The 15191-nt window shown below is 47.2% G+C and overlaps 1 protein-coding gene across 1 annotated transcript in view; it reads left to right on the top strand.

Moving 5' to 3' along the window:
- The window catches only part of cwf19l2 (CWF19 like cell cycle control factor 2), a 36082-nt gene extending 24386 nt beyond the window's left edge, over nt 1-11696 (top strand). The window contains exons 13-20 of the mRNA XM_042294966.1: nt 1009-1137; nt 1380-1517; nt 9942-10154; nt 10264-10380; nt 10509-10664; nt 10740-10820; nt 11029-11130; nt 11262-11696. Of these exons, the coding sequence (XP_042150900.1) occupies nt 1009-1137; nt 1380-1517; nt 9942-10154; nt 10264-10380; nt 10509-10664; nt 10740-10820; nt 11029-11130; nt 11262-11402 (1077 nt within the window). The 3' untranslated portion in view covers nt 11403-11696. The remainder of the gene's footprint in view (nt 1-1008; nt 1138-1379; nt 1518-9941; nt 10155-10263; nt 10381-10508; nt 10665-10739; nt 10821-11028; nt 11131-11261) is intronic.
- Nucleotides 11697-15191: the final 3495 nt, after the last annotated feature.

Below are 15191 nucleotides of genomic sequence, written 5' to 3' on the forward strand. Positions count from 1 at the left end.
CTCAATGCAATATTTTCAGACTAGTACCTAAAAAAACATGGCCACTATTGACCAATAAACATTCACGTGGGCGTGGTCTGGCACAAATGCATATACATTAGTCAAGGATTTTCGTATTGGAACACAATTTGGTACACATGTTGCAAACACAGGCACATGTTTATCTCTTGATCTGTTTGACTCAGTGCTGAAATTTGGCACATGCATCTTGCCATAGAGAGAGGATATTTACAAAATGTCACTGATTATCCCAAAGGGGGCACAGCATCATTCATGGGGGACTGCATGTTTACTGTTGCCTTTTTTTGTGATCATGGTTAGTGATACACCCGGCAGTCATACGAGACAATTTACTTACCGCGCTCTCTCTCTTTCAAGACTGATTGGAGAGGTCGTGTGGAGGGCTCTGTCCTTTTTCTTCTGCTTATTTATACTTTCACCATGGAGGGCTTAAACAACATGAAATCGGAGGGGGAACTATGCATCTGTCGCCATCTTTTAGTACGTTAGTCACATTCAATATCTCACCACTGGCCTGATTTTGACAAAAACTTGGGTGAATGATGCATCTTGCCATAGAGATCTGGCATTTACAAAATGACACTGCTAGGCCCTAGGGGGCACTGTAGTAATCAACTGAAATTCCAAACTTTGAACAAGCATATCCCTGTCCTGTTTGAGCTCGAATTGTTGTCAATAATTGGCCCGGGTGGGCTGTGTCATTCGTGGGGGACAACATGTTTACTGTTTTCTTATTTGTCTAAGTTAGGGTATTATCAGTGTGCCGTTATTCTGTGTGTATGGTCAGTGTTCCTCTAAGCTAACCCAGTTATGAAATAACTGCCTTGTCCACTGTCGTGTTCCCCTTATAAATAATACTGGATTCTTTATTTTACTGTAGAGCATGAATGCACTGCTTCTATAATGTCTGCTATGTGATCAATCGGGTTTGCATATGCTTTTCTGTTCTATGTTCGTCTCCATAACCCTCTCCCTTTGTTTGTTCAGGCTCCAGGTCAAACAGAGGAGGACCAGGAAGTACTTCTCTTCAGAACAGACCAATCGGGTCGTGCCTGGCCGGTCAATGCCTCTTCGGAACCCCAGGAGCCCAGAGGAAGACGTAGGAAAAAGAAGGCGGTGAGCAGTGTGTGTTATGATAGGTTGTGAGAGATGAGGTTACGGTGTCTTGACTTGCCTGGGAGTAAAGAGGTGTATCCCAAATTGATTTTGCCCCATCAACAATGCAAACACAGTCTCCCTCTCAGATGAACTGTGCTTATGTAAACAGTTCTGAAGTATATTCTCTATTGGTTACACAAGGTGGATGGGGAAAGAGTGATATTTTCAGTATTCTAATGGTGTCTCTCTCCCCTGGTCAGATTGAGACCCACAGGGATGGGGAGCGTATGAGATACTTCCAGGATGATGACAGTGTGGGTCTTCATGAGATGGTCCGCAGGGAGAAGATGAGCTCTGCAGAGGACCAGAACTCCCTGTACGCACGCATGGCTGGCAAGGTACGCTGCATTCGCTCCAAACAACCTGTCCTCTCTGTAAAATGTAAATGTGCTCATCCAATACACCAATATGGCAACCCAGAACACCATAGAGTTTTGGACCACTTTTTATTTTTATATTTTTAATCTGCGTTTTATTTGAGGTCATTTAGAGTCCATACTGCACAACCACTAGCAGGGTAGAGTTTGTTTCCCTATCAAGACTGGCATTTCTTTGTCAGTGACCATTTCCAGGTTTTCTGGGTTAAGTAATCCTCGGTTACAGCAGAACACCGCAGTGGGTAGCTACCCAATCAGGGACGAGGAGGGAACTACTCGTTATCCTCGCATCGGTAAAATAATTAAACCGTTTTATACAATTCTTGTGTATATTGTTTTTAAACCTTCCCCCTCTCTCTGGAATTGAAACAATAAAATGTAGAATTCCAGTTAGGCAGCAGTGAGCTCCCTTCTCCTACGTTGTAGAGCAGCCTCAGTGTCTGTCTGCAGGGTGAGGAAACAGTCTGCGCACGTTGTCAGGAGGATGTCAGGACTGGGTGCAGGGATCACTGAGGTCCAGCTGTTGTCAAGTTAAACATCATCCTCAAGCACTGTCCTCCTATGTGATAGAACTGGATGACATCAAGTCTTCTGAATACTGACCAGCACCGAGACCTCCAGGCCACGGGATGTTGGTGACAGCTTAATTGGGGAGGATATATTTGTTGTAATGGCTAGAGCTGAAAAAGTGCAATGGTATCAAATACATCAAACGCATGGTTTCCAGGTGTTTAATTCAGTTAGCTCCATTCCGGCATTATTATGAGCCTTCCTCCAGTCAGCAGCCTCCTGTGATTCAGGCACTGTGTTGTTGGCCTCCTGACTACCCACGTAGAACTATTTGAACTGTCAGCAATAGACACCCACTTCCCCAGATACTCATTGAGGTTGCGCAGCTTCAGTGGTCTCAGGAGATCCTCACAGGTTAGAAGGACTGCCTGGGAGCCCCCCACTGAGAGACTGCCAGCATCACTATAACTCCTCAATATGTCCTCCCTGTGTTTCTGTACAGAAAGTCTCACAGTAAGTCAATGTGCAGGGGCACCGGTTAGTCGAGGTAATTGAGGTAATATATACATGTGGGTGGAGTAATGAAAGTGACTTATGCAAAAATAATAAAAGTGTAGCAGCAGTGTTAAAAAGAGGGGGGGGGCTGTGCAAGTAGTCTGGGTAGCCATTTGATTAGATATTCAGTAGTCTTATGGCTTGGGGGTAGAAGCTGTTCAGAAGCCTCTTGGACTTAGACATGGCACTCCGGTACCACTTGCCGTGCGTTATCAGAGAAAACAGTCAGACTAGGGTGGCGGGAGTCTTTGACAATTTTTTTGGGCCTTCCTCTGACACCGCCTGGTATAGAGGTCTTGGATTGCAGGAAGCTTGGCCTCAGTGATGTACTGGGCCGTACACACTACCCTCTGTAGTGCCTTGCGGTCGGAGGCCGAGCAGTTGCCATACCAGGCAGTGATGCAACCAGTTACGATGCTCTCGATGGTGCAGCTGTAAAACCTTTTGAGGATCTGAGGACCCATGCCAAATCTTTTCAGTCTCCTGAGGGGGAACAGGTTTTGTTGTGCCCACTTCACAGCTGTCTTGGTGTGCTTGGACCATGTTAGTTTGTTGGAGATATGGTCACTGAGGCACTTGAAGCTCTTATTAACCTGCTCCACTGCAGCCCCGTCGATGACAATGGGGGCGTGTTCGATCCTCCATTTCCTGTAGTCCGCAATCATCTCCTTGGTCATGTTGAGGGAGAGGTTGTTGTCATGGCACCACACTGACAGGTTTCTGACCTCCCTATAGGCTGTCTTGTCATTGTTGGTGATGAGGCCTACCACTGTTGTGTCATCGGCAAACTAAATGATGGTGTTGGAGTCGTGCCTGGCCGTGCAGTCTTGAGTGAATATATGGACTACAGGAGAGGACTGAGCACGCAACCCTGAGGGGCCCCCGTGTTAAGGATCAGCATGGCGGATGTATTGTTACCTACCCTCACCACCTGGGGGCGGCCCATCAGGAAGTCCAGGATCCAGTTGCAGAGGGTGGTGTTTAGTCCCAGGGACCTTAACTTAGTGATGAGCTTTGAGGGTACTATGGTGTTGAACGCTGAGCTGTAGTCAATGAATAGCATTCTCACACAGGTGTTCCTTTTGTCCAGGTGGGAAAGGGCCGTGTGGAGTGCAATTGTGAATGCATCATCAGTGGATCTGTTAAGGAGGTATGCATATTGGAGTGGGTCTATGGTTTCTGGGATGATGGTGTTGATGTGAGCCATGACCAGCCTTTCAAAGCACTTCATGGCTACAGACATAACTGCTACGGGTCGGTATTCATTTAGGCAGGCTACCTTAGTGTTTTTGGGCACAGGGACTATGGTTGTCTGCTTGAAACCTGTTGGTATTACAGACTCGGACAGGGAGAGGTTGAAACTGTCAGTGAAGACACTTGCCAGTTGGTCAGCGCATGCTCGTAGTACATGTCCTGGTAATCCGTCTGGCCCAGCGGCGTTGTGAATGTTGACCTGTTTTCAAGGCCTTACTCACACCGGCTTTGGAGAGCGTGATCAGAAAGTCATCCTGGAACAGCTGGTGCTCTCATGCATGTTTCGGTGTTACTTTCTTCGGAGCGAGTATAGAAGTAAGTTAGCTCATCTGGTAGGCTCGTGTCACTGGGCAAATCTCGGCTGTGCTTCCCTTTCGTGGTCTAATAGTTTGCCACATCCGACGAGCATCGGAGCCGGTGTAGTGCGATTCGATCTTAGTCCTCTAGTGACGCTTTGCCTGTTTGATTGTTCGTCCGAGGCATGGCGGGATTTCTTATAAGCTCCTTGAAAGTGGCAGCTCTACCCTTCAGCTCAGTGCGGATGTTGCCTGTAATCCATGGCTTCTGGTTGGGCTATGTACGTACGGTCACCGTGGGGATGAAGTCATCAATGCACTTATTGATGAAGCCAGTGACTGTGGTGTACTCAATGCCATCGGAAGAATCCCAGAGCATATTCCAGTCTGTGATAGCAAACCAGTCCTGTAGCTTAGCATCTGTTTCATCTGACTATTTCTTTATTGACAGAGTCACTGGTGCTACCTACTTTAGTTTTTGCTTCTAAGCAGGAATCAGGAGGATGGAATTATGGTCAGTTTTGCCAAATGGAGGGTGAGGGAGAGTTTTGTATGCGTTTCTGTGTGTGGCACAAAGGTGCTCTGGAGTTTTTTTCTATCAGCATTTAACATGCTGATAGAAATTTGATAAGATGGATTTCAGTTTCCCTGCATTAATGTCCCCAGCCACTAGGAGCTCTGCCTCTGGATGATCGCTTCCCTGTTTTCTTATGGCGCTATACAGCTCATTGAGTGTGGTCGTAGTGCCAGCATCAAACTGTGGTGGTATGTAGATGAAAACACTCTAGGTAGATAGTGTGGTATACAGCTTATCATGAGATACTCTACCTCAGGTGAGCAAAACCTTGAGACTTCCTTAGATATTGTGCACCGGCTGTTATGCGTTGTCTTAATGGAGGCTGCTGTTCTATCGTGCCGATGCTGTATGTTAATCATGTCGTTGTTTAGCCACGACTCGGTGAAACATAAGATATTTAATGTCCAATTGGTAGGATATATGTGCATTTAGCTCGTCAATTGTGTCCTGGCCAGTAGTACGGATGGCAAGGGCAGATTAGCCACTCGTCGGCGGATCCTCACAAGGCACCCTGATCTCTTTCCGTCTCTTTCTCCTGCGAATGACGGGGATGAGGGCCTGTTCGGGTGTCTGGAGTAAATCCCTCTCGTCCGACTCAATAAAGAGAGATTCCTCATGCCAGAGTACAAAGATAGCTATACTTTTTATACACTCTGACATTTGCTCTCAATGGCACATCAGGTCCAGGAACATAGACTCTTTGCACTTTCTGTGGTTCCCTGTTCCATCACTGTTGCTGAATCTAAACAAGGCAGTCCCATTCAGAGCAGGGTACCATTTGGATTTACTAAAGTCCCCTCCTTTATCATGATAACGTGAACATGTGTATGTTAGTTTTGGACTATCAGGACAGTCAAGGCCATTGTAAAACCATATCCCAGCAGTTGTATCTTACTCATACCAGATTTCGTATTCCAAATAACAGATGGAGAGGGTGGAAGGGATAGAGGGATGGAGAGAGGTGAGATGTAGGCGGGGATGGGGAGAGGCGAGATGTGGATGGAGAGAGGGATGGGAGAGAGGGAGATGGGGAGATGGAGGATGGTGGGGTGAAAAGGGGGAAGATGGGTGGATGGAGAGAGGCGAGATGTGGATGGATGGATGGAGGGAGGGATGGATGGAGGGAGGAAGGGATAGAGGGAGGGAGGCAGGGAGGGATAGAGGGAGGGAGGCAGGGAGGGATAGAGGGAGGGAGGCAGGGAGGGATAGAGGGAGGGAGGCAGGGAGGGAGGCAGGGAGGGATAGAGGGAGGGAGGCAGGGAGGGATAGAGGGAGGGAGGCAGGGAGGGATAGAGGGAGGGAGGCAGGGAGGGATAGAGGGAGGCAGGCAGGGAGGGATAGAGGGAGGCAGGGAGGGATAGAGGGAGGCAGGGAGGGATAGAGGGAGGCAGGGAGGAGGGGGATAGAGGGATGGAGAGAGGTGAGATGTGGATGGGGAGGCGGGGATGGGGAGATGGAGGATGGTGGGGTGAAAAGGGGGAAGATGGGTGGATGGAGAGAGGCGAGATGTGGATGGATGGATGGAGGGAGGGATAGAGGGAGGGATAGGGGGATGGGGAGAAATGGAGAGATGGGGATGGGTAGAGGGAGAGATGGGGATGGAGAGATGGATGGGGAGGGAGAGAGGGGGATGGAGATTGGGGGATGGAGAGGGATGAGGTTGAGATGGGGATGGAGAGAGGGCTGAGGGGGCATATGGAGAGGGAGAGGGAGCATTATTAATAAACTCTTGGAGACATCGGAGTTGCCATGGCGATTCAAAATGAAAGCGACAAAGTTGCACCTTTTTAGCTCACTCTCTGTGGGCTGTATCATTAACGCCACACACACTCTCCTTTAGCAGGGACTAGACTCTATAAATACAACTACAGTTACCATGACATAGTGACTATACATATACTACATCTAATAATTGTTATATTTATAATGTGCATGGAGAGAAAGTCATTGTCTCAACACCACCACCCTGGTCCTCATGGCTTTAACACTGGCCCTGTTATACTCCTCATCCACCACCCTGGTCCTCATGGCTTTAACACTGGCCCTGTTTTACTCCTCATCCACCACCCTGGTCCTCATGGCTTTAACACTGGCCCTGTTTTACTCCTCATCCACCACCCTGGTCCTCATGGCTTTAACACTGGCCCTGTTTTACTCCTCATCCACCACCCTGGTCCTCATGGCTTTAACACTAGCCCTGTTTTACTCCTCAACCACCCCCAAAATCTCAATTTTGATTTCTTCAGTCAAGATGTTCTGATAACCAGTTAATAGCTCTATGGTCTTAAAATGTTGTACATCTGTCTCCTGTATCAACGTTTGTCTGGGTTTAGTTTTCCCTTACCACATGCAAATATATATTTTCAGCAGCTGGATGCATCTACACTATGCCTAAATCCTAGACCTGGAATTTCTGTTGATGTTTCAATGGTGCCAGGTTAGGATAGCTAGTCTTTAATGAGGCCAGGGTAGGATAGCTAGTCGTTAATGGGGCCAGGGTGGGATAGCTAGTCTTTAATTGGGCCAGGGTAGGATAGCTAGTCGTTAATGGGGCCAGGGTAGGATAGCTAGTCGTTAATGGGGCCAGGGTGGGATAGCTAGTCTTTAATGGGGCCAGGGTAGGATAGCTAGTCGTTAATGGGGCCAGGGTGGGATAGCTAGTCGTTAATGGGGCCAGGGTGGGATAGCTAGTCGTTAATGGGGCCAGGGTGGGATAGCTAGTCGTTAATGGGGCCAGGGTGGGATAGCTAGTCGTTAATGGGGCCAGGGTGGGATAGCTAGTCGTTAATGGGGCCAGGGTGGGATAGCTAGTCGTTAATGGGGCCAGGGTGGGATAGCTAGTCGTTAATGGTGCCAGGGTGGGATAGCTAGTCGTTAATGGGGCCAGGGTGGGATAGCTAGTCGTTAATGGTGCCAGGGTAGGATAGCTAGTCGTTAATGGGGCCAGGGTAGGATAGCTAGTCGTTAATGGGGCCAGGGTAGGATAGCTAGTCGTTAATGGGGCCAGGGTAGGATAGCTAGTCGTTAATGGGGCCAGGGTAGGATAGCTAGTCGTTAATGGGGCCAGGGTGGGATAGCTAGTCGTTAATGGGGCCAGGGTGGGATAGCTAGTCGTTAATGGGGCCAGGGTGGGATAGCTAGTCGTTAATGGGGCCAGGGTGGGATAGCTAGTTGTTAATGGGGCCAGGGTGGGATAGCTAGTCGTTAATGGGGCCAGGGTGGGATAGCTAGTCGTTAATGGGGCCAGGGTGGGATAGCTAGTCTTTAATGGGGCCAGGGTGGGATAGCTAGTCGTTAATGGGGCCAGGGTGGGATAGCTAGTCGTTAATGGGGCCAGGGTGGGATAGCTAGTCGTTAATGGGGCCAGGGAGGGATAGCTAGTCGTTAATGGGGCCAGGGTGGGATGGCTAGTCTTTAATGGGGCCAGGGTGGGATGGCTAGTCGTTAATGGGGCCAGGGTGGGATGGCTAGTCTTTAATGGGGCCAGGGTGGGATGGCTAGTCTTTAATGGGGCCAGGGTGGGATGGCTAGTCTTTAATGGGGCCAGGGTGGGATGGCTAGTCTTTAATGGGGCCAGGGTGGGATGGCTAGTCTTTAATGGGGCCAGGGTGGGTGGCTAGTCTTTAATGGGGCCAGGGTAGGGTGGCTAGTCTTTAATGGGGCCAGGGTAGGGTGGCTAGTCTTTAATGGGGCCAGGGTGGGATAGCTAGTCGTTAATGGGGCCAGGGTAGGGTGGCTAGTCTTTAATGGGGCCAGGGTGGGTAGGGTTAATGGGGCCAGGGTAGGGTGGCTAGTCTTTAATGGGGCCAGGGTGGGATAGCTAGTCGTTAATGGGGCCAGGGTGGGATAGCTAGTCTTTAATGGGGCCAGGGTGGGATAGCTAGTCGTTAATGGGGCCAGGGTAGGGTGGCTAGTCTTTAATGGGGCCAGGGTGGGATGGCTAGTCTTTGATGGGGCCAGGGTGGGATAGCTAGTCGTTAATGGGGCCAGGGTAGGGTGGCTAGTCTTTTATACACTACTGTATTTTCTTCCCTATACCTTCTATATTGTAACCGTTCGGATTCCAGAAGCATTTTCTGTTTGCACTTTCTTGGTTCCCTGTTCCACCATTGTTTCTCAATCTAAACAAGGCAAAGTCCCATTCAGGGAGTAGGGTACATGTGTGCGTGTGGCCCAGGTAGAAGTTGTCTAGAATACCAGCATTGAGGTGTGGCAATTAACCACAGGTCTGTGTGTGTGTAATTGATTCATTATCCACCGAGTGAAGGCTGGCAATATAAGCCCCACACTGGCCCAGCACACATAGTCAAACATGCACTTATCACATCTCTGCCTTAGTATCCATAAGCGGCTTTAGCTAGAGCGACTGTCTCCCCTTTGCTCTGTCTGAGAGAGAAAGAGGAAATTAGTGCTGGAATTGGAGTAGAGCAATTGTATCTAATATTAGATCAGCCTTTTGTTCCTGTTCTAGAGTCTTCTCCCCTGAAGGGAGGCACTGGTAGAGGTGTGGTATGGGTGATGCAGTTCTGACTACCCAATGAGGTGTTGGGTTTTCATGGGTGATAAGGTGATGGACTGCACACACCATGCTCACACACATACAATAGACTAGATGGACATGTTGTACACACACCTAGGCCTGCTTTCACACAGACCCAGACCTGCCAATCATCAGTCAGGACAGTGTGGGGAGACACGACATCCCAACGGCTCACCCTGTGTCCATGGAGATGCCTCTCTGTCACTGCCATAAAAAGAAAATCCTAGAAGCAACACTTAGTTGTGACAACTGAACCAACACAAACAACTTTTCAAAGCACCCTATTATCTTGTTTCTGTGTGCGATGTGAATAGTGGGAATATTCGCCCGCTGTTCGATGCTCTCTAGTGTGATGTTTATTCAGCTACAGAGATGACGTCTGTTAACTGACCCGGCTACAGCAATATGGATTTGTATTGATAGACTGATTGATTAGCCCTTTGGGTCTCTCTCTCTCTCTGTGTGTGTGTGTGTGTGTGTGTGTGTGTGTGTGTGTGTGTGTGTGTGTGTGTGTGTGTGTGTGTGTGTGTGTGTGTGTGTATGTGTGTTGAAAACGTAACTCAAGGCCATGCACCGACTCATGGGGAAATCAAAATGATATGTAAATAATCACACTTTAGGCAAACAAACACATTTCTCTCTCTCTCTCTCAGATGATGGGGAAGACAGACGATGACAACTACACCCTGGATGACATGTTTGTTTCCAGCGTGGCTCAGAGAGAGGGCGAGGGGCGGGACGAGGAGAGGATGAGGAGCAGAGCCATAGCGGAGCACAGGCGACTGGCCGTTACCATGGAGAAATGCCATCACTGCTTCAGCAACCCCGAGCTCCAGAAACACCTGCTCATCGCAATAGGAACCAAGGTGAAAGTAGGGAAGGAGAGTTTGGCCCATTGGGATTTGTGGTGTCAGATTGGGGTGTCTGTTTTTTGACTGGGTGTGTGTTTTCTGACTGGTGTGTGTGTCTCCGCAGGTGTATCTGAGCCTGCCTGGGGGTGTGTCTCTGACAGAGGGTCACTGTCTGATCACTCCACTGCAACACCACTGCTCTGCCACTGGATTGGATGAGGACGTGTGGACCGAGATCCAGGTCAGCCAATCAGAAACTCTACTACAGCCTAGACATGCCCTCCCACCTTTCCGATTTTCACTGATTGGTCTAGAAGGCAGAGATTGTGAGTTTGTGTGTGACGTTGTGTTTGTCCGTCCTGTGTGCAGGTGTTCCGCAGGGCGCTGGTGCAGATGTTTGAGTCTCAGGATCAGGACTGTGTGTTTATGGAGACCCACATGAACCCAAAGAGACGCCAGCACATGGTCCTGGAGTGTATCCCTCTACCCAGAGAACTGGGAGACATGGCTCCTATCTACTTTAAGGTGTGTGTATCTTCCTATAGAAACCATCTATAGAATAGATGAGCTGTCTGGGTTAATACTGCGTGTGTCCTACAGAAAGCCATCATGGAATGTGATGAGGAGTGGGCAATGAATAAGAAGGTAGTGGATCTCTCCTCCAAAGACATCCGCCACGCTGTGAGTTATACCTCCATCTTCTCGTTCCTTCTTCCTCACTCCTGACATGTTTTCTCCCCTCTTCCCTCCCCGTCTGTCCCTCCCTTCCTGCATGCCTCCCTCCCTCTACCAAGCTCCAGGACCAGGTGCCTGTCCCAGCCCCTGAGAGAGGGTTTCTAGAGGCATGTATTCTTTGAGTGCGTTTGACGGTGTGTTCTCTCTGTGCCAGGTGCCGCGGGGTCTGCCATATTTCTCAGTAGACTTTGGTCTTCAGGGGGGCTTTGCTCACGTCATTGAAAACGAACACAAGTTCCCCCACTACTTTGGCAAGGTCAGTGAACTACAACCTCTATGGGGTGCTTTTACTGTCCACTGTGTCACTCTAAACCTTCTCCCTCCTTTCCCCATCCTTCTCCTCTTCCCTCCTCTCCTTCTCTCCCGCTCCTCCTCTCCCCTCTTCAGGAGATTGTTGGGGGGATGTTGGACGTGGAGCCGAGGATATGGAGGAAGTCCATCAGAGAGAACTTTGACGACCAGCGGAAGAAAGTCCTTGAGTTCTCCCAGTGGTGGAAACCCTTCGACTGCACCAAGACGGACAGCTGAACCAACCAACCAACACATCTCAATAAACCCCTAGCCCCTGAAAATATACAGTAGATGTAACTGCAAGCCATATGGCGTTAGCCCCCTTCTGCGTTAGCCCCTTGTCTTCTGAGACTATGACTCTGTCTGCTTTATAATCCTCTGATCCTGTCAACACATTGTTTTACTCTGAGATTATTCTGATTAAATACGGGCAGAAGGCCATAAAATAACTATTTTAAAAGCTGATGTATAATTGTTGTGTATGTTGGGATACGTTGTTTACTATCTTAAAAATAAATGAATATGATGCTTTCTGTTCTTTTACTTTTGTCTTTTAGCAGACACTCTTATAAAGAGCCACTTACAATTTGTGTATTCATCTTCAAATATCTATCAATTAGTGCATTCATCTTCAAATATCTATCAATTACTGTATTCATCTTCAAATATCTATCAATTAGTGTATTCATCAAATATCTATCAATTAGTGTATTCATCTTCAAATATCTATCAATTAGTGCATTCATCTTCAAATATCTGTCAATTAGTGCATTCGTCTTCAAATATCGAGGGGAGACAACCATATATCACAATCGTAGCGAGTACATTTTCCCCTCAAAGTACAGTAGTTATCAACCAAGTCAGTTTTAGTAGAAAAAGTGTTGGTTCATTTTAATTTACTGCTTTGTCATTAGGTAACTTGTAAACACCTAAAACAGCCCCACACACACACTTTTACTCGTGGCTAAACAGCAAACCTGAACAAGCAGCTGCTTTCATCATTCAGACACTAGATTGTTCCTGACATGAGTTAACCACTACAATGGCTCTTATTACTGTCCCCTGGAAGACCTCTCTCCTCCCTATCCTGTTATTTAAGTTATTTAACTCTCCTCTCTCCATCTTTCTCTTTTCAATCATCTCCACTCCTGTGTGTATCAGTGGTATGTCTCTGTGTGTGTTCTAGACAGTAAATGGTCATCAGTAATGGTGTTATAGTGGTGACGAGTGATCTGTGATTATGTCCACTTAGATGGACCTGGGACAGATTCACAGCCAAGCTCCACTCTACTGTCCTCTTCCTGCTGACGCATTCTATCCGTCTCCCTCACACCCAGCCATCCACACACCGTCAGCCCATATCCCGTGACTAACCCTACCACTTCTGATTAACTGTCGTTTATCACAGTATGTTTCAGACAAGTGCTCTACTTGGTTTTACAGTTTTACACACACAGGGTAGAGCAAACTGTGTTAGTCCTACAGGGCCTGTATGGCTGCGTTTAGACAGACAGACCAATTCTGATATTTTATTCATGAATTGGCCCTTTTTTTTACCAAACAGATCTTAAAAAGATAATTTAGACGAATTAGTGGGGGGAAAAATCAAATGGGCTGCCTGTCTAAATGCAGCCTACGTTTTGTTCGGAAATACAAGCCTACAGTCAGTTGGAACTAGATCAGACAAGGGGGAGGTGAGTGTATCTCTGAATGACTTGAGGCACCTGTGTGACTCAACGGTAGGCGCCTCGGAGCCACTTCATGCACCATCTCTGCTAGCGCTGCTAATTTCATGTGACTGACCGATTTATGTTACCTTTGGGTGTGTGAGTGTCTCTGACTGACATTAACATTGTTTGTGTTTTATTCTGTCTGTAGTATTTGGGTGCATTGTGATGTCTGGGCAGTCTCTTGCTCAACAGCTCTAGAAAAAGCATACCCTAAGGCAATTACAACAATTACCTTCTGAAGATTCAGTTTGTCGAAATGGGCTTTTATGGATTAAATGGATAACACACACAACGCAATCTAAATAATGGCTTTCGAATTGAAGCTGGGTTTTCGGTAATGTCAACTGAAGGGACGAGGCTTCATACTGTAGGCTATGTTCCCTTTCAGTAATAACAAGCATTGCGTAAGCACTATTGGTGTCTTTGTGTAACATTTAATTATAATCTTCAATAAACCTAATGATTTGTTAAAGGTATTATACAATCGAGCCATCTTCGGAGTGCACACACAGCCAAGGCTTTCCCTTGCTTTTAATCTCCAGAGAGTTATGGTTAAATTGTTGCTGCAGATTTATTAAATATCCTTCTGGCAGAGTTATTGATTTATCGTCTTATGGTGATTGAGGTTGTGTAGCTAGATAAGTGAGGGGGGATGGGGAGGGACTGAACATACACTACATGAACAAAAGTATGTGAACACCTGCTCGTAAAAAAATCTCATTACAAAATCATGCATTAATCAAATGTTATTTGTCACATACACATGGTTAGCAGATGTTAATGCGAGTGTAGCGAAATGCTTGTGCTTCTAGTTCCGACAATGCAGTAATAACCAACGAGTAATCTAACCTAACAATTCCACAACTACTACCTTATACACACAAGTGTAAATGGATAAAGAATATGTACATAAAGATATATGAATGAGTGATAGTACAGAATGGCATAGGCAAGATGCAGTAGATGGTATAGAGTACGGTATATACATAAGAGATGAGTAATCTAGGGTATGTAAACATAAAGTGGCATAGTTTTAAAGTGGCTAGTGATACATGTATTACTAGCCATAAGGAGTCGGTCCCTCCTTTGCTGCTTTAACAGCCTCCACTCTTCTGAGGAGGCTTTCCACTAGATGTTGGAACATTGCTGCAGGGACTTGCTTCCATTCAGCCACGAGAGCATTAGTGAGGTTGGGCACTGATGTTGGGTGATTAGGCCTGGCTCGCAGTCGGCGTTTCAATTCATCCCAAAGGTTTTGCATGGGGTTGAGGTCAGGGCTCTGTGCAGGCCAGTCAAGTTCTTCCCCACCGATCTCGACAAACCATTTCTGTATGGACCTCGCTTTGTGCACAGGGGCATTGTAATGCTGAAAAAGTAAAGGGCCTTCTCCAAACTGTTGCCACAAAGTTGGAAGCAGAGAATCGTCTAGAATGATATTGTATGCTGTAGCATGAAGATTTCCCTTCACTGGAACAAAGCTCTTAGCCCAGACCATGAAAAACAGCCCCAGATTATTATTCTGTCTCTACCAAACTTTACAGTTGGCACTATGCATTCGGGCAGGTAGTGTTTTCCTGGTATCTGTCAAACCCAGATTTGTCCGTTGGATTGCCAGATGGTGAAGCTTGATTCATCAGTTCAGAGAATGCGTTTCCACTGCTCCAGAGTCCAATGGCGGCGAGCTTTACACCACTCCAGCTAACGCTTGGCATTGTGCAAGCTCGGCCATGTAAACCCATTTCATAAAGCTCCCGACTAACAGTTCTTGTCGTGACTTTGTTTCCAAATGTAGTTTGGAACTTGGTAGTGAGTATTGCAACTGAGGACAGACGATTTTTACATGTTAGACGCTGCAGCACTCGGCGGTCCCATTCTGTGAGCTTGTGATTCACAATAACAGCACTTACAGCTGACCGGGGCAGCTCTAGCAGGGCAGACATTTTACAAACTGACTTGTTGGAAAGGTGATGTCGGTGTCACATTGAAAGTCACAGCTCTTCAGTAATACCATTCTACTGCTAATGTTTGTCTATGGAGATCACATGGCTGTGTGCTCGATGTTATATACCTGTCAGCAACGGGTGTGGCTGAAATAGCCAAATCCACTAATTTGAAGGGGTTGCCACATACTTTTGTATATAAAGTGTATTTCAATGTAAACTATTTGTGTCAGGGCACACTGCTTTGGCAAAGAAAAAACTATCAAGAATCTGTCACGTCCTGACCATAGAGAGTCCTTATTTTCTATGGTGGAGTAGGTCAGGGCGTGACTGGGGGGTTAGTCTAGTTTATTTCT

Source organism: Oncorhynchus tshawytscha, linkage group LG13, assembly GCF_018296145.1.
Source record: "Oncorhynchus tshawytscha isolate Ot180627B linkage group LG13, Otsh_v2.0, whole genome shotgun sequence".
Taxonomy (NCBI): Eukaryota; Metazoa; Chordata; class Actinopteri; order Salmoniformes; family Salmonidae; genus Oncorhynchus; species Oncorhynchus tshawytscha.